At 36.2% G+C, this 23,835-nt stretch overlaps 5 protein-coding genes across 11 annotated transcripts; 3 read left to right on the top strand and 2 right to left on the bottom strand.

The window, feature by feature from the left end:
* Nucleotides 1-666: 666 nt before the first annotated feature.
* On the top strand, nt 667-4,779 carry LOC130498518 (myb family transcription factor PHL8-like). Of its 6 annotated transcripts, none has more exons than XM_056991942.1 (7): nt 676-987; nt 3,288-3,402; nt 3,517-3,593; nt 3,686-3,719; nt 3,856-3,955; nt 4,046-4,115; nt 4,212-4,779. In XM_056991942.1, the coding sequence occupies exons 1-7, from the start codon at nt 676-678 to the stop codon at nt 4,629-4,631; spliced, it is 1,128 nt and encodes a 375-aa protein (XP_056847922.1). In that variant the 3' UTR covers nt 4,632-4,779. The 6 variants fall into 6 exon arrangements, with proteins under 6 accessions (XP_056847925.1, XP_056847922.1, XP_056847921.1 ...); XM_056991941.1 differs by having other exon boundaries at nt 3,686-3,734; XM_056991944.1 differs by lacking the exon at nt 676-987 and adding an exon at nt 2,590-3,216 and having other exon boundaries at nt 3,686-3,734.
* A 30-nt stretch (nt 4,780-4,809) lies between these two features.
* LOC108819453 (E3 ubiquitin-protein ligase MPSR1) lies at nt 4,810-5,624 on the bottom strand. Its single transcript, XM_018592496.2, has one exon. It carries the CDS (start codon nt 5,572-5,574, stop codon nt 4,975-4,977), a length of 600 nt encoding a protein of 199 aa, XP_018447998.2. The 5' UTR covers nt 5,575-5,624; the 3' UTR covers nt 4,810-4,974.
* Nucleotides 5,625-7,494: 1,870 nt separating this feature from the next.
* LOC108822488 (cullin-3A) lies at nt 7,495-10,294 on the top strand. Of its 2 annotated transcripts, none has more exons than XM_018595584.2 (3): nt 7,495-7,744; nt 7,848-8,022; nt 8,126-10,294. In XM_018595584.2, the coding sequence occupies exons 2-3, from the start codon at nt 7,862-7,864 to the stop codon at nt 10,161-10,163; spliced, it is 2,199 nt and encodes a 732-aa protein (XP_018451086.1). In that variant the 5' UTR covers nt 7,495-7,744; nt 7,848-7,861; the 3' UTR covers nt 10,164-10,294. The 2 variants fall into 2 exon arrangements, with proteins under 2 accessions (XP_018451086.1, XP_018451087.1); XM_018595585.2 differs by having other exon boundaries at nt 7,824-8,022.
* A 565-nt stretch (nt 10,295-10,859) lies between these two features.
* On the top strand, nt 10,860-12,952 carry LOC108821205 (origin of replication complex subunit 6). The gene is made up of 10 exons (XM_018594249.2): nt 10,860-11,090; nt 11,175-11,221; nt 11,306-11,410; nt 11,509-11,589; nt 11,700-11,811; nt 11,892-11,954; nt 12,055-12,142; nt 12,223-12,287; nt 12,431-12,527; nt 12,626-12,952. The coding sequence occupies exons 1-10, from the start codon at nt 10,971-10,973 to the stop codon at nt 12,700-12,702; spliced, it is 855 nt and encodes a 284-aa protein (XP_018449751.1). The 5' UTR covers nt 10,860-10,970; the 3' UTR covers nt 12,703-12,952.
* A 147-nt stretch (nt 12,953-13,099) lies between these two features.
* Nucleotides 13,100-16,399, bottom strand: LOC108822516 (probable methyltransferase PMT2). The gene is made up of 6 exons (XM_018595619.2): nt 16,169-16,399; nt 15,216-15,863; nt 14,906-15,116; nt 13,787-14,474; nt 13,639-13,716; nt 13,100-13,555 (listed from the first exon to the last, which is right to left on the bottom strand). The coding sequence occupies exons 2-6, from the start codon at nt 15,852-15,854 to the stop codon at nt 13,330-13,332; spliced, it is 1,842 nt and encodes a 613-aa protein (XP_018451121.1). The 5' UTR covers nt 15,855-15,863; nt 16,169-16,399; the 3' UTR covers nt 13,100-13,329.
* Between the last annotated feature and the right edge of the window lie 7,436 nt (nt 16,400-23,835).

The following is a 23,835-nucleotide window of genomic DNA, read 5'->3' as shown; positions in this document are numbered from 1 at the left end:
AGAGTGTTTGGGTGCCCTCTTTCCATGTCACTGGATCATCATAGTGGCCGTCTACAGACCATGCATATATGCTTTTGAATACATTATTTTATATAAAAAATACATTGTTTTATAAATGGTTTTTTTTAACAATTGTATGGCAATGATCGGTTCACTTTCTTTGCCGTGGATGTCTTTAGAGAAAAACAGGATAGAGAGTTTTTCTTCTTTTAAAAGTCGTTTATGAGGCGATATATCGTGTAAAGTTATTATTTCATCGTTTACATTCTTTGATTCTCCTTTCCTTACAACTACTGCAAAAACTCCTCCGATCATTATTTCAATATTTCTGCTTTAATCATTTTAATTATTAAAAGTACCTTTTATGTTTTTCTTAACATCATAATTTCTTGTTTTAGTTAGAGAACAACATAAAATATTTCAAAGATCTAACCATTTTTAAAAATAATGAATCAAAGAACGTTAAAGCTAGATTTCATTTTGAATACTACTAATTGATAACATGTTTAGAATCTACATATTTATTTATAAACAAAAGATTTTACACATTTACTCGTGATTACTTCGATATATATAGTATTCAGTTTTTTACTAAAGCGTTACTACATCTAAAATACTACTTTCAAAATAAAGAAGAATATGATCATTTCACAAAGTAACTCTTTAGTCCCATCAATGGCTTCTTGCACAAGTAACCATTTCATATTAATAGTGCTATTCTCGTTCTTATTTATCATCAAAACATCATCATCTTTCGGAAACCACTCGTCCACCGATGGGATTTTACCATTCGCACCTAAACATGTAGTTATTAACAAATTGAAAACACAAGCAAAGTTGATCGCGCATTGCAGGAATAAAGAGAAAGATCTGGGGGTAAAAGAGCTCTTTCCTGGATCTAGCTTTGATTTCAGGTTTCGTGTCAATCTCCGTAAAACGACGAGATACACGTGCACTTTCGAGTGGTCCGGTCCGTCCGGAAATAAGGTAACATTTGATATTTTCAGGGTAGATAGAGATGATACTCCAAAAAGTGAATTTGGAGTTTGTAGAGAATGTATTTGGTACATTTATGAACTATCCCCTTGTCGTCTTGACCGCCATGCAGGCATTCCTTATTGCTTTGATTGGAATTCTTAGGCCATTCGTATTAAGGATTCTCAAGAAGAATCTTTTATTAGAAATAATAATATTTTAATAAAAAGATATTTAAAAAGTTTTTTGAGACTAATGATAAAATCTATCATAATGTGCCTTTGTAATCTGAAAAGAATTACTGTATCTTTTTCTCATTTTCTTGTGATATAATAGCAACAAAATAAGCAAAAAGTGGTTATTATTAATAATACACTAGATTTCGATCCGCACAACCGTGTAGATGTTTATTTTCATTTAATATTTGCATAAACATTTTTTATTAGTAATAGATAAAACGTAAATATAATATATTTGTGAAAACAAATATACTGCCAAAAATTTGTTTGTTAACAGAACCTATATTATAGGAGTAGTTATTATAGTAACTAATATATGAGGTCATGTAATAAGTTAGAAAATATTAATAAGAAATAAACGAAGCATAATAAATGAAGCATGATTTTGTTAAAGGTCCATTTACAAAAATCACATATGAAAAGAATTCTATTTTAATATAATAGACTAGATTCTAATCCGCGCTAAAAGCGTGGAAATTGATTTATACAATTTTAATTTTAACTTTTTAGTATATAATATGTGTATATAATTTTATATATAATTTTATACATATATATACGACATCTATATCTAATTTTTAATGGTGTTATAATTCGTGTTTTACATGTTAGTTTGTATTGAATCTTGTTTCATTTTTAGTATAATAGTTTGATTTTGATCACTTTAAACTTACATTTGATAAATTTAATATATTTGATTTTTTCTAAAAAATTATTATATAATTTTAACCAATTTATATGATGTGCTTATAACTAATCATAATTAGTTTGCTGAAAATATTAAAGACATTTGGCCCATAAAATTTTAATGGATGTATTTAATATCAAAACTTTGAGCTATTTAATATTTTATGGATCAGACCTTGTAACAAATTTAATTTAACAAAATATATTATCTAAACCCAAATGTGTAACAAATTTTTGTCCGGAAAAAAAAAATCTTCATTATAGATTCCATTTATAAAGTAGTGCGCTATAAACTAGTAACAATAATGAAAGAGACCAAAATTTAAATGACAACTTTAAGTAGTAGATAAAAATAGATCCCTAAATTAATAGATTAGATATTATATAATAGTTTAGAGTACTCCAATTGGAAGTTTTAATTTTGGAGTTCTAAACTTACATATATGTGTATTATATATTATATATGTGTTCTGAGTTGAATTTCCTGTAAATTTATATATATATATATATATATATATATATATATATATATATGTAATTTTAAAACCACAGAACTAGAAACCTTCACTGGGGATCTGTTGTTTATAACAATGAAAATTTAATCTTTTTATTTAAGATGTCTAGGAAATCAAGTAAAATATGATTCCATACAAAGAAAAATATTATACATCCACTTCGAAAAAAATCTTAGATCACCTTGAGCAGAATCAATCTTGAGGAAGAAATAAATTATAGCCAAATATCACATCCTGATCTAGCACCAGAGGCTGTAGGAGGTTTAGCTCACCAGTCATGGCGACAGTCTACTTAATCAAATAAGCAGTTTGGTGTAATCCTTAGCCCATTTTCAAATAGTTCATTCAAACCATTTGGTTGAAATGACTAATAAAGAAGTGTGATACACGTTAACTAAGTGTCCATTAGGATAGATGTCGAGTAAAGACCATAACCTAATAAGTGTACAAATTTTATTCTTATCTGACCTCGGGGTATCATAGATTCTGTCTAAACACTTCAAGTCAAAGAAGAAAAAGTTACCCAAAAGTTCCAAAATTTAAAAATATATATATTATCAAAAGACGGTGTAAAACCCGGAGGTATTCAAGGAAAGGGAAACAAATAGTCAAATACTAAAACGTAAAAATGCGAAAAAAGTAAAAAATAAAATAAAACAAAGAAAAAAAGAAAGTGGAAAGGGTCAAGAAAGCATATATTCCATCCTCCAACAGAACCCCACTCAGGTTTCCAGATATGGTGTTAGAATAAGTTTATAAAGACCAAGAAGAAAAGAAAGAGAAGACTCCAACAACTACATGTAAAGTATAATCTCCGTATCTGTGCCAACAAATCCAATCTTTCTTGAACCATTCTTGATTGTTTATACAGAAGATGGATAATGATAAGAATCACAAGGCAGAGGAAGCTAAACCGAGATTGAGATGGAGTTATGAGCTTCATCACAGGTTCATCGACGCCGTTAATCAACTCGGGGGACCAAACAGTTCTGTTTCAGTTCCCTTTCTCATTTTGAAACCTTATCAGGTTTGGGTGGTTAGGTCTTATTTCTTTGTTAGTTTTTCATTTTTTGTTTTGTTTTGTTATGTGGTGTTTTTAGAGGCGACGCCTAAGGGTTTGATGAGGATTCTTGAGATTCCTGAGCTTACTTTGTACCATCTCAAGAGTCATTTACAGGTTTTTCAGACAAACTACCATTGATTCTAATTTCTTGAAATATAAAAACTCTAAATCGGCTGATTCTTGTTCTATATATTTTTACTCTTCAGAAATATCGGCTCGAGATAAGCGAGAGATTCATTGGTAACAAGCAAGATGGTTATAAATCCTTTGATCACCGATGATGTTTTACCTGTTAAGACTTTAAATTTATTAATGTTGTTCAGAGAGTTTGATCTATCCTGATCCTTGGTTTGTTTATGATGTTTTCTTATGTTAGTTTCTTCAGCTGCAAAATCCCAAGAACGTCAGAGTCAAAAATATTTTGGAGATCAACCTGACGTCATTGTCACAGAAGAAAAAGATGACGAACCTAACAAGTAATGACCATCATAAAATAAATAATATTAATAATTTCATAGCTAGAGTTCAGCCTCTTTGAATTCATTTTCTTCGTTTCATAAAAGCAGAAACTTGCAAATCAAGGAAGCGATAGAAATACAATTGGGAGTCCAGAAGAAGCTTCACGAACAAATCGAAGTAATAACATTATGCTTCTGAATGAACCACAATGTGTACAATGGGAGGTTCCTTTCTTTAGAAGCTTGAACGTTTCTGCTCTTTTTTTACGTGCAGAGGAAGTTACAGGACAGGATAGAGGCACAAGGGAAATATTTAAAGTCTGTGCTAATGAAAGCTCAAGAAACTCTCTCCGCCTCCGGTTACAAATCTTCTAGTCTCTATGGAGTAGCATGGACGGCGAATAGAAGTTGTCTCAGTTCTGAAGATGACGAGGCTGAGGAAGAATACGATTTCTTGGGTCTCAAGAAAGCGGAAAACAAAGGGATTGAACCAGCGAGAAGTTTAGTTGACTGCTCGTTGGCATCATCAGAATGCTCAGAAGCAGAAAAGGATATTCATTCTCTGACCATTATGAGGAGATCAAACACGCTTCAGTTTACGGAGATCAAACCAGAGGAAGTGATGGATCGGAAGAAGAGAAGGTGGGACGATGTCCTTTGCGTGGAACAATCTATCCGGAAGAGAGCCTTTTAAAGACCACGACGGTGAGGACTTGGGTCTGAGTTTAAATAGTTTCAAGGTCATGGAAACATGTTCCAAGTCCGACAAGTAGAACTAGTCTATTAGGTTACAAGAAACCTGAGCCTTTTAATAAGATATGCTAAAATATACATTGTGTCTATGCATTATCCGTCCATATATATTACATAGATTCTTGTGGGTGGAAAACTAAAAAAGTTTTTGAAAATACCAAAATTAAATACATGAAATTCAAGAAACAAAAACCCTAAGTCTTCATGGAAGAAAATAAAAAAAAAGGCACAAGGCTTTTTACATAAGTTTATTTTAAACCCTAGTTCTAGGAATCAAAAACACATCATGTGCCACCAGATCCAGCAGTATTACCATTTCCGTCATGACCAGAAGAATCTCTAACTCTCCGACCACCATCAGAACTAAACATAACCCAAATCTCTCTCCAATCGTTTCTTTTCTTCTCAACCTCATCTCCCTCCACAGGCATCTCGTGCCTACAAACAGGACACGACCCATGAAACCCTAGCCATTTCTCTATGCAACCTCCATGAAACCTATGCTTACACGGCATCTCCTTCACCGTTTCCTCCTCCTTCCATCCCTCCAAACAGATCACACACTCAGTTTCGCAGCTGTCGGTATCAACGACCCGCATCGCATCGATGGAAGCCTTGGACGCTGGAGGATGACCTTCCTCGCGTGAGTCAAGTAAGTCACGAAGGAGAGGATTCAACCCTGATGATGACTCCTCGAGGACGATCATTCCTTGTGTAAAAGGGTTGACTAGAATGATTCTCTCACGCCACGAAACAACGTTATCGTTTCCATCTGAGAAGTCTAAGAGGGAAGGCAAAAAGAGGTATAGATCTCTGTTCCTTGTAAATCTTGTGGAAACAGAAGAAGTCTCTCTTCCAACTGCAGCTTCTTGTTCTGTAGCCATCAGAAACAAAAGAAGAGAGACTCTTCTTCTTTTTTCTCAAATGATTATGAACTGGACCTAAATAATGTAAGTTGTGTGACAGTGATTGGTATTATCGACATGTCTATCCATTAGCAGATACCAATGTCACACTTTCTCTGACTTTTTGCTCTATCCGAAGAGTGTCAATGCCTGAATTCTCCTTACACCTTAGAGTATATTAAAAAGACGACGAAGGGTGTTTTTGGTATTTGGAAATCAACATTCGATGTGTTGGACGTATCTAAACATACGCAAGGTGGATAAAAGCACGAACATAAGGTTTCGCTAGTTCCAAATCCTTACCTGATGCGACACGAGTCACTCTAAAAAATATACAGTATAGTGTGGTCCTATGACTCCATACCACATGTCGAATAAGAAGACATCAAATGAAATTTCAGATATATAATTAAACTAAAGTAAACTACATATCTTATGTTTCAAAAAAAAAAAAAAAAAAAACTGCATATCTAATTTACTCTATGCTAACAAACCAAAACGCAAAACTGAACAAAAACATGTGCGTTTACGTTTCTGTATTTGACGGCAGCAAAGAGAGCGTTTGGTTTCAAGAGGCAAGTCATCTCGGCAAGGATTTGGTAATATGAGCAACCACATAACCATCTTAAAATTTCAAGAGGCAAGTCATCCATCACTAATGATCATTCCATGCTTCCTCAGGGTCAGCAAACCAAATATATATGATAAAGACCCAAGTGCGAGAGAAAACAAACCAAGCCTATGTATACTCTCAATCACAAGAAAGCTTTCTACGGTTCGTTAGTCGACCAATTGTATACGTAATGGTTTGTTATAGACATCTCCGCAAATCAGTAAACTTCCATATCAACATCTAGCTGAAGTAGTAGACCTGTGCATTCATGTTTCATTTGTCACGCCTTTTTATATATAAAACCTTACAGGAGAGGCACAGAAACATAATCAGCACTGAGTTACCAATTGGTGGGTCGTTCAATTAACGAAACCATGACTATGCTTTGATTTTCAGGCTAATGATCTCTGCTAATAAAACTTATGGCTCACACAGCTGAGAGGGTGGAACCTATAAATTAAAATGTACCTGCTTGCTTCTATTCCAGCGTATCATCTCCGAACAGAACCTCCACCTTTAAAGTTTCAAATCTCCAATATATTTTATTAATTGTAGATTGGTTTTTATGATTTTGTGATCCCTTCTACTCCTTAGTTGCTTGGTCGGATTCAGGTTTGATCTTATATAGACACGAACATACAATATATCAAACATTTGATTGATTTGACCAAAAAAAACATTTCTTCCAAACCTCAAATGTTCTTTTACAATTGATTCAGATAGTCAGTTTTTGATTGATAAGAAAAATGTCATATTTGATACTTTTATAAAGATTGTCATTTTCATATTTGTTTACAAAGTGTTATTTAAAAATTTCAATACAATATATCCTAGTTTAAATTTAGTATTAGTTGTAAAATACAATAATTTTATTTATCTCAAACATTATTAATTAAATAATTGTATTTATTAAAGACATCAATGTATATTACTCTAATATATATGCAAATAATATTATTTCCTAGTGTTTCTTTTGTTTCCCAAAGATGTTTTTGTAGGCAAGATTATTTTTTGTTTAAACAAGTATTGTTCCATATTTTTAGTGTGATTTTATGTGTTAATTTTTTACTCATTTAAATAATCAATAAAATCTTATTTAAAATTTTCATTATTTAATTGTACATTAAATAAAAGATATATATTACCAGTGTAAAATGTATCAAATAATATTCTTTGCAAAACTGTTATCTAGAAATAAAATATCAATGGGTTTAACCAACATGTCAAAACACAATAACCATACAAAATGTAAACTATAGGTATATGGTTCGGAACGAAACCCACGAGCAGAGAAGTCCGCTTCTATTGTATTGCTTCCGCCCCTATCCTTCCTTTCTATCATTCTTCAACTATAAACCTCCACCTTCAAATCTCTTTCTCCTATATGATCCTATCGCTGCAAAAACAAAAAAAATATATCCATACTCGTCCTTCAACTTCTCGTTATTCTATTATTTTCCCCCAAATCTCTTCGCGGAAGCCAAGAACACATCCCAAACCCTAATCCGATCACCTCCCCTTCCCCGATTCTCCCCGGTTAGTCTCCGATCTCCTCGATCTATTGCTTTTTTGCTCGGATTTGATTATTTTTCCGTTTTCGATTACTCGGATTCAGGTCGTATATCTTCTTCGTCTCCAGGGTGTGGTTTGAATATGAGTAATCAGAAGAAGAGGAATTTCCAGATTGAGGCGTTCAAGCACCGCGTCGTCGTCGATCCAAAGTACGCCGATAAGACCTGGCAGATTCTCGAGCGTGCGATCCATCAGATTTACAATCAAGACGCTAGCGGTCTCAGCTTCGAAGAGCTTTACAGGTCTCTCTTTATCTATCTCTGTACAAATCGTCTCTTATAACGGTTTAGTTTTTCGAATTTAGGATCTGAATGCATTATTTGATTTTGAATCTCTTGGCTCCAGAAACGCGTACAACATGGTTCTCCACAAGTTCGGCGAGAAGCTCTACACAGGCTTCATCGCCACCATGACCGGTCATCTCAAGGAGAAGGCGAAGCTCATCGAGGCGGCTCAGGGAGGTGCCTTTTTGGAGGAGCTAAACAAGAAGTGGAACGAGCACAACAAGGCGCTTGAGATGATACGTGACATCCTCATGTATATGGATAGGACTTACATCGAGAGCACCAAGAAGCCTCACGTTCATCCCATGGGGCTTAGCTTGTGGAGGGACAACGTTGTGCATTCCGTTAAGATACACGCCAGGCTTCTCAACACGCTTCTTGATCTTGTCCACAGGGAGAGAACGGGGGAGGTTATTGACAGGGGGCTTGTGAGGAATGTGACTAAGATGTTTATGGACTTGGGGGAGTCTGTGTATCAGGACGATTTCGAGAAGCCGTTTTTGGAGGCTTCGTCTGAGTTTTACAAGGTTGAGTCGATGGAGTTTATTGAGAGTTGTGATTGTGGGGAGTACTTGAGGAGAGCTGAGAAACGTCTGACTGAGGAGATTGATAGGGTGGGGCACTACTTGGATGCTAAGAGCGAGGACAAGATTACTAGTGTGGTTGAGAGAGAGATGATTGCTAACCACATGCAGAGGCTGGTTCACATGGAGAATTCGGGTCTTGTGAATATGCTGTTGAATGATAAGTATGAGGATTTGGGTAGGATGTACAACTTGTTCCGCAGGGTTACCAATGGTCTCGCTACTGTTAGGGATGTTATGACCTCGCATCTAAGGGAGATGGGGAAGCAACTGGTTACTGATCCGGAGAAGTCGAAGGATCCGGTGGAGTTCGTGCAGCGGTTATTGGATGAGAGGGATAAATATGACAGAATCATCAGCACCGCGTTTGGTAATGATAAGACGTTTCAGAACGCTTCGAATTCTTCGTTCGAGTATTTCATCAACTTGAATACTCGTTCTCCTGAGTTCATCTCCTTGTTCGTTGATGACAAGCTAAGGAAAGGGCTCAAAGGTATCGCTGATGTGGATGTGGAGGTCATCCTCGATAAAGTGATGATGCTGTTCCGTTACTTACAAGAGAAAGACGTGTTTGAGAAGTACTACAAGCAGCATTTGGCTAAAAGGCTTCTCTCTGGCAAAACCGTGTCGGATGACGCAGAGAAAAGTCTGATAGTGAAACTGAAGACTGAATGTGGCTATCAGTTCACTTCAAAGTTGGAAGGTATGTTCACTGACATGAAGACTTCGGAGGACACGATGCGAGGGTTTTACAGCAGTCACCCCGAGCTTTCAGAAGGAACAACACTTACCGTTCAGGTTCTTACAACTGGTTCTTGGCCCACACAGCCTGCAGTACCTTGTAATCTCCCAGCTGAAGTCTCGGTTCTCTGTGAGAAGTTCCGTTCTTATTACCTCGGAACCCATACCGGTAGAAGATTGTCTTGGCAGACTAACATGGGCACAGCTGATATCAAAGCCGTATTTGGTAAGGGTCAGAAACACGAACTGAACGTGTCCACTTTCCAGATGTGTGTCCTCATGCTCTTCAACAACTCTGACCGGCTCAGCTACAAGGAGATCGAACAGGCTACTGAGATCCCGGCACCAGAGCTTAAACGCTGCTTGCAGTCGCTTGCGTGTGTGAAAGGCAAAAACGTGATAAAGAAAGAACCAATGAGCAAAGACATAGGAGAGGATGATCTGTTTGTTGTGAACGACAAGTTCACGAGCAAGTTTTACAAAGTGAAGATAGGAACGGTGGTGGCGCAGAAGGAGACGGAACCGGAGAAGCAAGAGACGAGACAGAGAGTAGAGGAAGACAGGAAGCCTCAGATCGAAGCAGCGATTGTGAGGATCATGAAGTCGAGAAAGATACTGGACCACAACAACATAATAGCAGAGGTGACGAAACAGTTGCAACCACGGTTCTTGGCTAACCCGACGGAGATAAAGAAGAGGATCGAGTCGCTCATTGAACGAGATTTCTTGGAAAGGGATAATACGGACCGGAAACTTTACCGCTATTTAGCTTGATAAGTTGTATACAACAACAACAAAAAGACTTCCTCTTTGTTTTATTTGCTTCGTTTTTTTTTTCTGTTGGTGTAAAAGCGAACGAACACTGTATTGATGACGTTAGTCAAATATACATTTGTTTCCTTTTATTTGTGTTTTTATTTTGGATATTGATTCATTTACGACATGATTACTCAGTTCTAAAGATACGTTTATTATAAAAAAGGTTATATGTGCCGAATCAAGGCTTTTTGGGGTATGATCCCACAAAAGATAGTTCGGATAGATCTACCAACTGAAAATGCAAATAATAGTGTAACATTGCGAACTCACTATTTGATGATTGATTTTCTAGTCCTACATTGAATAATCCACTACAGATCAAAGTATTATTCAGCTTCCCCTTTTTTAACACAAAAGTATTATTCAGCTAATAATTGAAAATAACATAGCAGAAAATAGTTGAAAAATGAAATACCTATTTTCCTTCATTTACTAGTAGTAGTAATGGTGTAATACTACATTTTTATTCAGCTGCCTTTAAAGTTAAGACACGCTGATCATAATATGGACGTGTTATGGGCCAAACCAAGACTTCTTCAAAGCCCATTTACGAAAGGCTTGAGCGAAGACAAATATTTTCAAGCGCGGCTAAACTTTAGTTAGTCCCGCCAAACGTTGGCAACCTCTTTTATTTTATTTTTTCTTTAAGTTGCAGTTCTCAATTCTCATAAGCTTTATTTCCATTGGCATCTCTTGAAAAATATCTAACTCGGATCTTGTCTTTTTTTTTCATCTCAACAACAATCACCGGCAACAAAGATAATGGATATCTCCAACATAGCTAGAAAGCTTGATCTCTCTAACAACAATCTTGTCGTCCGAAAAGCTGCAGAGATTCGCCGTCTCTGCGATGCACAGTTCGACTCATCCATCATCGGCGTTGTAAGACAATTCGATGCTGAATCTACAACTTGATCGATCTTTAATTTTTAGATTTGGATATTTATTTGTTTGGATCGATTGCAGGGTGAGATCGGTAAAGCTGTGATATGTCTAGAAATCGCAGCGTCTCGGTAATGTCGCTAATTGATCATTCCGTTGATTCATTTTGGGGTAACCGAAGTAGCTTATTTTACTTTACTTCGAATCTATTGCAGGTTAGATGTTTTGTTCGACAGACAAGCGGCGGTTAAGTTGAGTGGTATGTCTGAAAAGGCGTACACCAGATCATTCAATAGCCTCCAAAACGTTATTGGGTTCAAGTGGGGTTTCCTTTACGAGCTTATTCTCCAATTAAAGTATAAATCTTTTTTCTTGGTTGAGTTAATCTTAAATGATGTCATATCTTTGTGTATTTCAGGATTAAGCTCAATGTTAAAGAATTAGCAATTCAATTTGGTTGCGTTAGGATAATCAAATCCGTGCAAAACATGCTATCTTCGTAAGTTCCCCTTTCATACAAATTCGTTTTCAGTTATTTTCTGCATGCTATGTGTTTGATCAAATGTCTTATTATATGTACTCTTGGTCTTGTATGCTCTCTCTCTCTAGTTATAAGGAGAGGTTTCTTGCATCACTACCAGCGTCAAGAAGGGCAAGTGCTGACTTCACTAGACCTGTATTTACCGCTGCTGCTTTCTATCTTTGTGCCAAAAAACAGAAGGTAGTTTAGTTAGTTAATTTTTTTCCTTATTGGGCTGCGTAACGTATCTGAATATCAAACTTTGGTTGTCTGTTTTGCAGCTTAAGGTTGATAAGCTTAGACTGATCGAGGTTTGTGGAACATCAGAATCTGAATTCTCTTGTGTGAGTCACACTTTTTTTTTTTTCATTCAGACGCAATAATGCTTGACTTGATTGATTGCCCATGTACTGATTTAGAGCTGTGTATGGATTATTCAAACAGGTCTCGACCTCCATGATAGACCTTTGCTTTGACTGTGTTGGGGTTTCAAAGGAAAAGAAAGATGCAAAAGACGTTAAAGGAAACCGAGGTATGATTTAATCATTGATCTTTGTCTCAACATATATCAATCGAGCAAGATAATTGATTTATTTATTTAATTCTTCTCAGAATTGCTTGATGTGTTGCCTGGAAAGAGGAGACTAGAGGATGGTGGATGTTCATCTGATGATGAGGTGCTTTTATGGCTATTTAACTTTTTTCACGTAATCTATTTTAGAAGTCACTCTTTCTTTACCATGTCAAAACGTACCTACTTTTTCCCAAACTTTTGACCTGTTTACTGATTCACACTATATTTGAATTGGTGCTTCTGCAGTCTTCTTCTTACAAAAGACACAAGAAGATGGAGGAAGTTAAGTACGAAGATTGGAAATCAACAGTTGTTGATTCGATCAAGAAGAATCCAGAGAAAGGTGCTTTATACATTCCCTCATAACTTGCAAGAATTGATTCCATTGTATGTTGTTATCTGTGCTCCTTATGTTCATGTCTCCTTGTGTGTTCTTTTCAGGAACAAAGAAAGTTATACAGACCAGTCTCAGTTTCTCAAAGAAGACTGAAACAAACGAGTTGCAAGTTGAGTCATAGCCTTCCATAGTCTAAGATTCTATATCCGGTTCATTTTCCTGTTGTTTCACTTTACATCACATGATAGAAAAATATGGAAATGTCAAATTCCTGCAAAAGAAATGTTTGTCCCCCAAACCTTTTGCTCAATAGCAATTTTGTCTAAGCAAATAATAGTTAACGGATTATACATACACATAACAAAAATGTATTTAAGGGATTATACATATGTTTCCTAAACCAGCTGCTAAGCATTGGTTAGGTTTGGTTTTTTGGTTTCTAGCTTGCTAGGTGTGCAACTGTCATGATAGTCCTACACGTGATAATACAACAAGTTCTTATACAAACATATCTACTCTCAGCACCACAGGCTTTATGTTCCCTATGCTTAGAAATATCTACATAACGCATTATACAATTTTGATGTACTTGAAGCATAACTCGGTCATTATAAAAGTTGATAATTCAATGATACACCACAAAAGTTCCAAGCTTTTGGGACAAAGAAACAAATATAAACTATTACATTTAATAAATAGAGATTGTACTTATAAAAGTGGTAACAAAGACAGAGAATGTAGCTCGAAAGCTCTATCATAAGATCAAAATGTCAGGTCACTCACACCGGGTACGTAGTAAAACATTACTTCAGTGAGACGCAGTGGAGTTGGTGACCCAATACTGCTTCACAGCAATCAAAACCTTCTCAGGAACCAAAGGACCATCCTCATGATCAACCATCTTCGAGTCCCATCTCATTCCAGAGATGATTCCCTTCACCTTCATCAATGTGTCAACATCGTCCCTGATTATAACCGCTCCTTCTGGACGCAGAATCCTATCCATCTCCAGAAGAATGTCTTCCGCATTGCACCTAAAAAGGATTCCAGTTTCATTCTCATTACCACTCTCAAAAACCGACAAGTGTTTTTAAAAAAAAAAGACAGAAACACTTACTTGTTCTTGTAAAGACTGAAGAGATGGTTCGCATGGATCAAGTCATATGTTCTCGGGTATGTCGAGAAAGCCTCACACCTAACAACCATCAAGACAAGAAACAATAAGTCATATGTTCTGGGGTCTGTATGTATATCTTCCTACTCACCAGTCATGGTAGATACCAATGAGTCCTCGTTCATACACAACTCCAAGTCTATTCTTCTCAGCAATGGTTGGAACAACATTCATAACCCAAAGCTTCTGTGACTCCAAAGCAGCAGCAAACCCACCAAACCCTGCGTTCATGTCCATGATGTTACGGTACCTCCCAGTATCAATCAAACTATTGATCCTCTTGTACGCCTTCACATGTTTCTTCCACTGTCTGTTATCATCCTCATACGCATCAGCCGTGACGCCAGAGACCGAGCCGCTAGAGATCCTAGGCGGCACCGCGTTGAGCCTATCAGGGAAAACCTGAAGCTCTCCTCCAGCCACTTCGTCCGAGCTGCTCGTCTCGGGATAAGGTGTAATGCACGCCTCCATTTTCTTGTACCACACGTCATCGGTGTCATCAGTGGCTTTGCAGAAGTTGGCTCTAGGATCGTCTCGTCTCGAACGGCACGCCTCGTCGTTGACTCTCTTCTGCCAGATGGCGATCTCGCCGTGTTCGTACTTCTTCTCCCAGCAGAGAAGCTTAGCAGCTTCCTCGATCTTTCTTTGTTCCTCTTCAAGATCCTCCCTGGGACGTTGCCATGCCTTGTAGTTGATCTTCCAGTTGATTGGAGGACCGGATAGGATCCAGTACCCGCCGGGTCTAAGCACACGGTCAACTTCCATCAAGTACATCCCATCTGGTAAAACACACCAAAGCAGCATTAAGACACTGATCATTTTAGGCCTGCTGGTTCGGTTTAGTTCGGTTCAACAAAAATTTTACCGAATTAACCCGAAATAAAATTCAGTTCGGTTTGGTATTCGTTTTTTTTTAAACCCTACCGAAGTTTTTGATTTCAGTTAAACTTTGGTTGAATTTGTTAAAATTTCGGATAACTCGGTTAGTTCAGTTAATTTGTTTTGAAATTTGGTTAATTAGGTTCGGATTTTTGGTTAGGATCAAAGTAAACGAATGCCAAACCGAAAACCGAATTGAAAACCGAAGTTTTTTTAGGAAACTTAGAGAATCAGACCGAACTTCTACCCGAACTAACCGAAATGTCAGTTTGGTTTGGTGCAAAATGCCAGGCCTAGATCATTTGGTAAAGAAGCAAGAAACTTGTCTTACCATTTGCTCCCCACGGAATCAAACAACGAGAGCAGTGAGCCATGTCGAAAGCACGTGTTGGATACGGTAGCTTTATGGTCCCAAAAACACCAATAACAGCTGGAACACCTCTCTCCAAAGCAAACTGAACCTGAGCCTCGTGTGAATCCCTCGGTGCAAAAGACATCGCACGAACGTTTCTACTCCACAAGTACGCTCCCCAACTCGCAACCTTACCACAAAAAAAAAAAAAAAAAACATTTCAACTCAGTTCCAAAAAAAAAAAAACTAAACGAAAAAATATATTAAAAGACAATTATTAATTAATTACCCCGCAACCAGTATCCAAAGCAGTCCTAACAGTCCCATTCTCCATCGGTATCACCGAAGCAAGCTGATCAATATACTTATCAGCCCCCTGAGGGAACTGAGTCCCGCCTCCAGGGAACCTAAACACCTCACCTTCGTACTGAATCCAATTCTGAATCGCCTTCTCGACGGTCAAGGCCTTGTACGGCGCATTCGCGTAAGGGACGTAGTCTCTACTCTTGGGCCAAGAGAAAGGCGTCACGTATCCTTTAGGAGCCGGGACTAGGCAGCGTAGCTTCTGGTCCTCCGGGAAGCAATGCCTCTCGCGGTAGATCATGTTCTCTCTAGGGAACGTCATGGCGCGTTTCTGGTCGTGGCAGGGGGTGTAGTCGGTGTAGCGTGCGGCGCAGGGCTCGAAGGTTTTGGACTTTGACGAGGAGGAGGAGGAGGAGGAGGAGACGTGGTGGGTTTCGAAGTTTAGGCTCGGGACGATGTTGCAGTCTGATGCGGTGGCGCTGTTGGTCATCTCGAGAGCGATGCTGTCTCCTTTGCCGAAGCCGCTTCGTTGCCATGCTCCGAGGATGTAGAAGAAGCAGCAGAGGCTGAAGACGATGAAGATCTGGACGGAGCTTCTTGTTTTGTTGTCGGACTTGATCGCCATGGTTTTGATCTGATTAAAGAACAGATCCGAATCAAAAGACAGTGATACTAAAAGAGTATTTAAAGTAGATAATGATGTCTTCAGGTGGAAGCAAGATGGATCCTTAAAAACGTAATTTAAACAAAGATCCGTAAGATTGACGAAACCATTTAAGAGATCTAGACCAAACACTAACTATTTAAGTAGGATATTTATTATTCAGGGTAATAATTAACAGATTAAGTAAGCACCCGATCTGGCAAAATAAAAAGCAAAGAAGACCGGAACTAGGAAGTAGATTTGTCGGAATGAAACAAAAAAAAACAAGGACGTACAGATTTAGAAATGAATCTGGGGAGATCTGCTGCTGGCTACAATTGGCTAATCAGATGTAAGAGTTGCTGAGACTGATTGATGAAACGTGGAAGATAGCTTGTGGAGAGAACACTAGTTTATGTGAATCATCTTGTTTGCCATGGGATGTGTGTAAAAGGAGAGAAGAGGGATGATAAAGCTGGCGAGTTTGCAGAGTGAGAGAAGGGGAAGAGTGCAGATCGAAATCGACGTCTCGTATTTTTTTTTCTTTGTAAATAAACTATTTTAACCTAAAATCGGTGGATGAATTATAAAAGGCCAGTGTTTCAGAAAAAAGAATTATAAAAGGCCAGATATTTTGATATAATAAATTAAAATAATACGAGGAAAATTAAAGCTGATATTTTCTTGTTTGTCGGTTAAAAATAAAATTGAAAGAGATTACTTTGTATTTGATCCAAAAAAAAAGAGATTACTTTGTTAATGCCTAATAGGGTATAGGTTCTAAATGGGGTAGGCTTTAAATGGGGTGGATTTTACCATTTTAACATTCCTAATGCCTAACTAAAATGTATGAAATTATTATGAAGGTGATTTTATTAAGTATTGAGTGGCCGACGATTAGGGAAGAACATACCTCTCTGAACACGGGACCCACCAACCATCATGTTCCAAAACCGCGTTTTAATCCTACCGCCTAGGATGATTAGTGTTAAGATCCTACGGCTAAAGTTTTGTGTTAATAAATGGAAAATGTTGATTAGTAACTAATGATAATCAGATGCCTATGTTTATTTAGAACATCCGAACTAAAAGTCCTATGTAGTATGCGGATGAGTACTGTGGTTACTTACTCCGATTATTCAAACAATATAACTTTCGTCATTAACGTAATCAAATGAACAAACAGTTATTTTTGGTTGCTATTCGAAAGAAGAAAAAAACGTGTATTGTAACTATTACTGTCAACTTAGCCAGTCTCACCCTCACATCAAGGTAAACTCAGACCCAACAGCATAAACCTCACCAGCACGACTCGTGACGAAGGCTAGCAGTTACCTATGTATTTTTTTCTCCATATATATAACACTAAAATGTCTTTGGCAACAACATCGATCCACCCTAGTGTGAATAGTTAGAATCCAAACATTAGTGCAAGTTTTTTCTTAGAATCCAGAAAACAAAAAATGCGATACGTGCATCTAAATGTATTAAATAGGACATCTATACGTGTTTGTTGCTTCTATTCATTAATCAAATCGTGTTTGACTTCTAGTGAAAAATACTACTACTAGTCTCCAAGTTAGATTAGAGACCCACTATATCTTCTTTCGAGAGTACCGACATCAAGTTAATGTGTATTGGTGGTTGAGTGCTCATTTTCACGAGACAAAAACTTGTGCGATTCTGAAACTAAAAGTAATGATTGGAAAGCCAATAAAAATAGTAGGTGTAGGTCACCCATCATGCCTCACTCCTTTGTCAGAAACATACTTATCATCAATAGTTCAGTTTTTCAAATATAGATTATGCTTGTTAGATGTTAGTACTATTAGAGCATTTTTAAAGGGATAAGTGGAGAGATATATCTTAAATGTGAAAAATTAATAAAATAGAGTAAAAAGAAAAATTTAGTGCCATGTCATCCTCATAATCTCACCAAAACACTTCTTGTGGAAGACCTTGAGATACACATCTCTGATCACTATTTTAATTTTTTTTTTATTATATTGTCCTAAGATGTGTTGAAATACACCAATAAAGATGCTCTTAGCGATTTAAGTAAGATCCACACCCAATCTAGATTCAAAAATGCTCAATCCAAATCTGAAAAGTGAAAACTCAACCACAGTTTACACTAGTGTTGTTACAGCAACAGCACCCTCAATAAGATTTTGTGGATAATGTTCTGCATTAAAATTAATAAACAATTAAAATTAAAAAGAGAGAACAAGGTTTCAACCAAATTAATAAAAGTAGAAAAATCAAATCAACCAATGCTATTACTTTTAGAAACATCATCGAATATGGTTGGAACCGGTCGAAACATATGAATCATAACTCAAGAGTTTCCGATTCCAGTTTTAGGAACATTGCTTTAAACTAAAATTATATTTAGAAACCAGTCTGCGAAATTACCAACAATAAAAACTTACGAAACTGACAAGGCTGGGCCCATGTTGCTATATAAACCTAGTGAAGGCCCAGTACAGGTCTTTAGAAGAACTCATAACTTTTACTTTCTTTCGGGCATGAACTCACAACTTCTGGCCCAAGAGATTGAAACATGATTTTATCGTGAAAAGTGTGGCACACATCCGAACGTCTTAAAAAAGGCGTTAGATGAAACATAGGGGAACCATACTTTTTTGAATGAAGTAACATATCACACATATACAATAACTTTTTCCTTTAACTAAGTACCTAAAACTGACACTTTATAAGCCAAGATAAGATAGACGACAATAAGTAATATTGTTTGTTGACAAAAAGAGGTAATATTGTTCAAGTGGATAGTCTAAAAAACTCAGACTACATATGATGGCATACTATTTCTCTCATTTGCTCATCCGTGCTTGACCCTCGTTAGACAAAAATGATAGAAACATTACGTAATAACACCGAAATTAACGAGTTTGGTCAAATATAAAAATTAGAAGGCGAGAGACATGATTAATTAACTGTGGTGAAGAGTTTTAAATATGTTCACGAAGACAGATGTATGGATGTTTGGGCTTGAAGACTTTGAAGTTTTGACTAATATATTTTCTAATATAAATAACTAAATATACTTTTTTGTCACAAACTAAATATACATTTTCTTTAAAAGTTCAAGAGAAAAATATCTCTAATAACAATTGCACACGCTTGGGAAGTAAAAACCAAAAAGAGTCAAACCTAAAAGAGAGACAAAATGGGTAATAAACCGAGGAAACTTGGCTTTTTGGAATTTCATTGGGTTTGACGTATATAGCCTACCTATGATCTATGAATTTAGACTTGTGCCTATAGTGCGATCTGGTTTTGGAGTCGGTACCGAAAATTAAACTCAGATGAAGCAGGACCATCGAGCTACATTCTACCTTTTCCAGTTTTTTCACAAGTTATTATTTTTATATTTTGCCTTGATGATGCCCTAGTTTGTTGAGGTCAAAACACAATGTTGGAACTCCTAAACGTATTTTTTATGCGTATGATATAGATATGTTTGTCGATCTAGTACTATTCGTTTTGAAACTTTGAATGTAAACAGTGCACCAAATTTTAGCAAAAAAAAAAAACCTTTGAATGTAAACAGTCCAGTATGAGACACTTCACAAAATGCGTCTGACGTTCCAAAATAACTGTGATGCGCTTAGTCAGTAACATGTTTGAATTGTTGGATTAGGTCTTACAAAATATTCATAAAGTTAAATGATTTAAGAAAAGATACCTATAAAATTCGACAAATAAAACTAAAGACTTGAATTTATTAGTTTAATGGAAAAGACTGTAAGCCTATGTATAACAATACGAAAATCCAAAATATTTAGCTTCATATGGATCGACTATGTAGTTATTTCATCTATGATTGCGAAAAAGCGAATATATGTTTCATTTAGTGAAAAATACAGCTAGTAGTGACAGAACAGAAAATATCATATCTACGTTATATTTCCATAAATCAAACTCATTCTCATATTTGTGAAGTCTTCGTTTAGTATTTTTTTTTCCCATCTGTTAGTAATCACCACTTTTTTTCACTAATCACCACTTGACTGGTAGTGATATTTATAAATCTGTGCCGTTCTAGGTAATCAACATCAATTTCATATAAATTCTATTTGCCTTGTCAATTACCAGCTAATAAATTATATGACCAGACTTCCGGAAACCGATAAATTACTATTTGACGGTGTAGGAAAAAAATCAATTGATCAGTTAATTAACGGTACTTGTACATACACAAGAATGATTAAATAAATCAAGATTTGAATTTTACCAAAAGCAAGAAAACGTTGAGAAATTCTATACTTTGGTATCCGGTATTTCAAAAACCCACAAGAAATTCGAGTGAATTTGACTTTTGCTATATAAATGCTACACACATCTAGTTAATGTTACCGGTTTAATTAACCGTGTACCCGGCAATATTATAACATATAGTATTCTGCATTTACTATAGTACTTCAGAAAGATTAATTACTCCTGTAAGTCCTTTCCGATTTTAGTTTCCACTTCGAACTTTGAAGAAGCTTATCGTTTCTTGAACACATTTATATGGAGGCAGCATACGCATAAATATATATATATATATTATCTATTTACATATACACTTAATGCGTGTGTTTACATTAACCAAATTAATTTAAATCCTATTTGAATTCACTTCTTAGTAGCAATTTTAATTTACTAAAAAGTAAAAAGGATTGCTGCGTGCAGCAAACTATATAGTACTCCCTCCATTTTATTTTATTTCTCGTCCTATACTTTGACACACAGATTAATAAAACATTTAAGTTCTTATATTTACTAGATAAAAACATAATTATCAATACATCTAACAAGATTTCAATCAATAGAAAAATTGTTTAGAATAAAAAATCAATAAATTTTGCATTGAAATCATAAAACAATACTTATTTTAAAACAAAAATTTTGCTCTAAAACGGCATTTAATTCGAAACGAATGAAGTAAAAAAGTGATTCTGTAGTTTTTAGGTATAAATTTTGTCCAATGGGTGGATGTAGAGAGGGTTAGTTACACACTTGCATCTTACTGCCAATAGTAGTAGATGTAAGTTTGGGGATTAGTGTAAACTGGTTTCATGAAATCTAGTTCAAGAAAAAAAAACGAATTTCGTTAAATTATTCCCAGTTTTGTGAAACGTCTTGAAAAGGTATATGTCAAAATAGGGACTTTTTTTTTTAAAATTTCCGTTTTATTAAACAAAGAAAACATACAAAAAAAAGAAAACCAAGCCCATACAAACATGGAACTCGACCAAAACAGCTAAGCAGAAACAAAACAAGAAAAACTTACCAAACTTACCCTACCGGCCTGAAGAAAACCCGCTGAGAAGTGAACAAACCTTCAGTCTGCAAAGAAAGAAAACCATGTGGCCAATACTGAGTTCTGGTCAGGCTGGAGCACTTGTCTCCGAGCAATCGGATCTAAACGGAGTCTCACTGTTTGCTTGATCTCTGATACAATTGCAGTTGCAGGCTTTGTCACTGCAGAATGAATTCTAGTGTTCCTCTCCTTCCAAATCAGATACAGAGTTGCTTGGAAGATAAGCCTCAAAATCAGAGTCACACTTTTGTCCCTTGATGGCGCCTTAAGCCAACTCAAAATGACCTCAAAGGTCTGAGGAGAGGCGAGTTGCAACCGAGAAACGAAGTAGGTCCATACTTGATGACTGTATTGACAATCAAAGAACAAGTGTTGTCTTGTCTCATCGAAAGCTGAACACAACACACAAGTAGATGGGACTGTCAAACCCCACCGAAGGAGTTTATCCTTTGTCACCATTCTGTCCCGGGCAGCAATCCAAGTGATGAAAGCGTGCTTCGGAATTCTATCGGTAAACCAAACAGTCTTATGCCAATCAACTACTGTCGGGTACTGATGTAACACTCTCCAAGTCTCACTAGTCTTATGCCAATCAAAATAGGGACTTAAAGTGACAGTGTTTTTACTCCATTGAAAAGAATTCGTTTTGCCCATCACAACATTTCAGCCATAAGTACACAATATCTTATATAGCTTACAGGTTGAGCAAATCATGTAAATAAATAACTTAAGTGTTATTCTTTGCGCTTCATGAAAGTCACTGTAGTCTCCGTCCACTAGAAGCTATTGGAGTAAGACGATAAGTATGTAGTTTAGATTACATATGCCGGAGCTATCCATATTACAGGATGACACGCAGTTGTAGTTTAGATTCAGTTGAAACTTTACCTAAAAGATAACTTGCTTATGAAAAGGTATTTGTCAAAATAGAATCAAAAGAATAACATTTAATTTACAGGTTAATGAATAAACCAATGTATTTGACTTTTTCTTCTGAATAATTCCAATGTGAGAGCATTCTTAGTTTGTTAATCCTTGATATATATTTTTAGCTGAAACATATATTTTAGTTGCAAACGGGATGGTACTCTGCGCCCAGCTAATTAGTCTTGTGAACATAGAAATATCATATAATCTCTTAATATATGCAAAAAAATTGACTAAATAATTTAGGCAATTAATATTATGAGAATGAATTCTGTGAAGTTAGATTCTTTTTCATTCAAGAATGAAAAAAAGGGAAGATGTTAGATTCTTGAATGAAAAATATACGTAAAAGTTAACCGGTGGTGGTGGTCTAGTGGCGCTTGAGAAAATTAAGAAATTCAATAAGACGAACCCGGGTTCAAACCCTACCAGCCACACGGATATGAGTTATTGCTTTCGACTCATTTGAATGCCCAGGAGAGGGTCTATCCATGGGCTGTACCTCCACCCGGAAGTTAGGCTTGTGTCATCATTGACCCGGGTTTAACCCTTTTTAAAAAAAAAAAATATATATACGTAAAAGTCGAACCCCTTCAACTAATTTCATAGTCTCACCACAAGAGGATATGAGTCAAAACATAAATAAGAGTTGTCGGTTGGAAAATCTCAAAATTCTAAACGCGAAGTTACTAAAAAAGGTCAAAGCCAACAGAATCTTTCAGACATTTAGTCAAATCGAATGGAAGGGTCAAACGGTAAATTAAACTTAATGTCGTCGATCCCATTGGCCACTTAAGCCCATTGAGATCTTTTTAAGTTCAACTAAAAGCTTATATTTGTAATCTTCTGACATTGGTCAGTGGGAATAGAAACTGTGATGAGGAATGGAATAGAAACTGTGAAGAGTTTTCTTTAAATTCGTAGTTTAATCTTAATTAGAAACCTGAAGGCAATTGATTAGTAATATTTATATGAGTACGATTACATTTAATTTCGAATCTTTTTGTAGTGGCAGCTGGCCTCGATCGTCCCTTGTTTCCTTTTATTAATTAAAAGACTTCAAACCGAAGCGACAATATTAAAGCGGTTCTTAATTGGTCTTTAATAATTTCTCAACTTCATTCATAACTAGTACTGTTACATTACATACATTCAAATACACACAAGTACACATACGGGGTGCCGAAAATTTCATGAACTTCCTAACTTCGTGGTCCATCAATGTGTATCTACGTTACACGTACGTGTGTGTATATGCGTACGTGAGATGCTTATCATTCTTGAAGTAATGAAAATGCTTCATTTGTCCGTACTGATATATACGTATATTACGTAATGCGTAATATGTAGGGAATACGGATTATGTATAGTATATTACGTTTCACTTTACTTTTCTTGCACTTGTCCTCGTGTTTATAACCTTTTCCCTCAGCTCCATTTTTAAAAAATTGTCTTGAAGTAAAACCAAAGAAGTCTTCAAACAAACTTTCTTGGGAGATTAATTCAAAAAGGAAAAAAACTGAATAAAAAACTCAGCTGAAATGGCGGCTGATCCTTCGGGTTCAGACCCCTCGCAAGGTAGCATATATTGATTCCAACTTAAGCTAAACCACTTCACTTCACTTCCACTTCTCTACCAGATTAACTTTTTCAGTTAGGGTTTAATTTCTTTCTTTAAATCTTTTTATTTTTAGGGTTTTAAGGAAA

This window comes from Raphanus sativus, chromosome 8 (assembly GCF_000801105.2).
Source record: "Raphanus sativus cultivar WK10039 chromosome 8, ASM80110v3, whole genome shotgun sequence".
Lineage (NCBI taxonomy): Eukaryota > Viridiplantae > Streptophyta > Magnoliopsida > Brassicales > Brassicaceae > Raphanus > Raphanus sativus.
The sequence above is the reverse complement of the archived record's forward strand: the minus strand, read 5'-3'. Positions and strand labels throughout refer to the sequence as shown.

Coding starts and splice junctions, on each gene's coding strand:
- LOC108821205 (XM_018594249.2), top strand. CDS start 10,971: ATGGATATCTCCAACATAGCTAGAAAGCTTGATCTCTCTAACAACAAT. Junction 11,222..11,305: donor CTAGAAATCGCAGCGTCTCG/GTAATGTCGCTA, acceptor AATCTATTGCAG/GTTAGATGTTTTGTTCGACA. Junction 12,288..12,430: donor GATGTTCATCTGATGATGAG/GTGCTTTTATGG, acceptor GTGCTTCTGCAG/TCTTCTTCTTACAAAAGACA.
- LOC108819453 (XM_018592496.2), bottom strand. CDS start 5,574: ATGGCTACAGAACAAGAAGCTGCAGTTGGAAGAGAGACTTCTTCTGTT.
- LOC130498518 (XM_056991945.1), top strand. CDS start 676: ATGGCTTCTTGCACAAGTAACCATTTCATATTAATAGTGCTATTCTCG. Junction 3,735..3,855: donor CATTGGTAACAAGCAAGATG/GTTATAAATCCT, acceptor TTCTTATGTTAG/TTTCTTCAGCTGCAAAATCC. Junction 4,116..4,211: donor AGCTTCACGAACAAATCGAA/GTAATAACATTA, acceptor TTTTACGTGCAG/AGGAAGTTACAGGACAGGAT.
- LOC108822488 (XM_018595584.2), top strand. CDS start 7,862: ATGAGTAATCAGAAGAAGAGGAATTTCCAGATTGAGGCGTTCAAGCAC. Junction 8,023..8,125: donor AGCTTCGAAGAGCTTTACAG/GTCTCTCTTTAT, acceptor TCTTGGCTCCAG/AAACGCGTACAACATGGTTC.
- LOC108822516 (XM_018595619.2), bottom strand. CDS start 15,854: ATGGCGATCAAGTCCGACAACAAAACAAGAAGCTCCGTCCAGATCTTC. Junction 15,117..15,215: donor CTTTGGATACTGGTTGCGGG/GTAATTAATTAA, acceptor TTTTGTGGTAAG/GTTGCGAGTTGGGGAGCGTA. Junction 14,475..14,905: donor GATTCCGTGGGGAGCAAATG/GTAAGACAAGTT, acceptor GTGTTTTACCAG/ATGGGATGTACTTGATGGAA.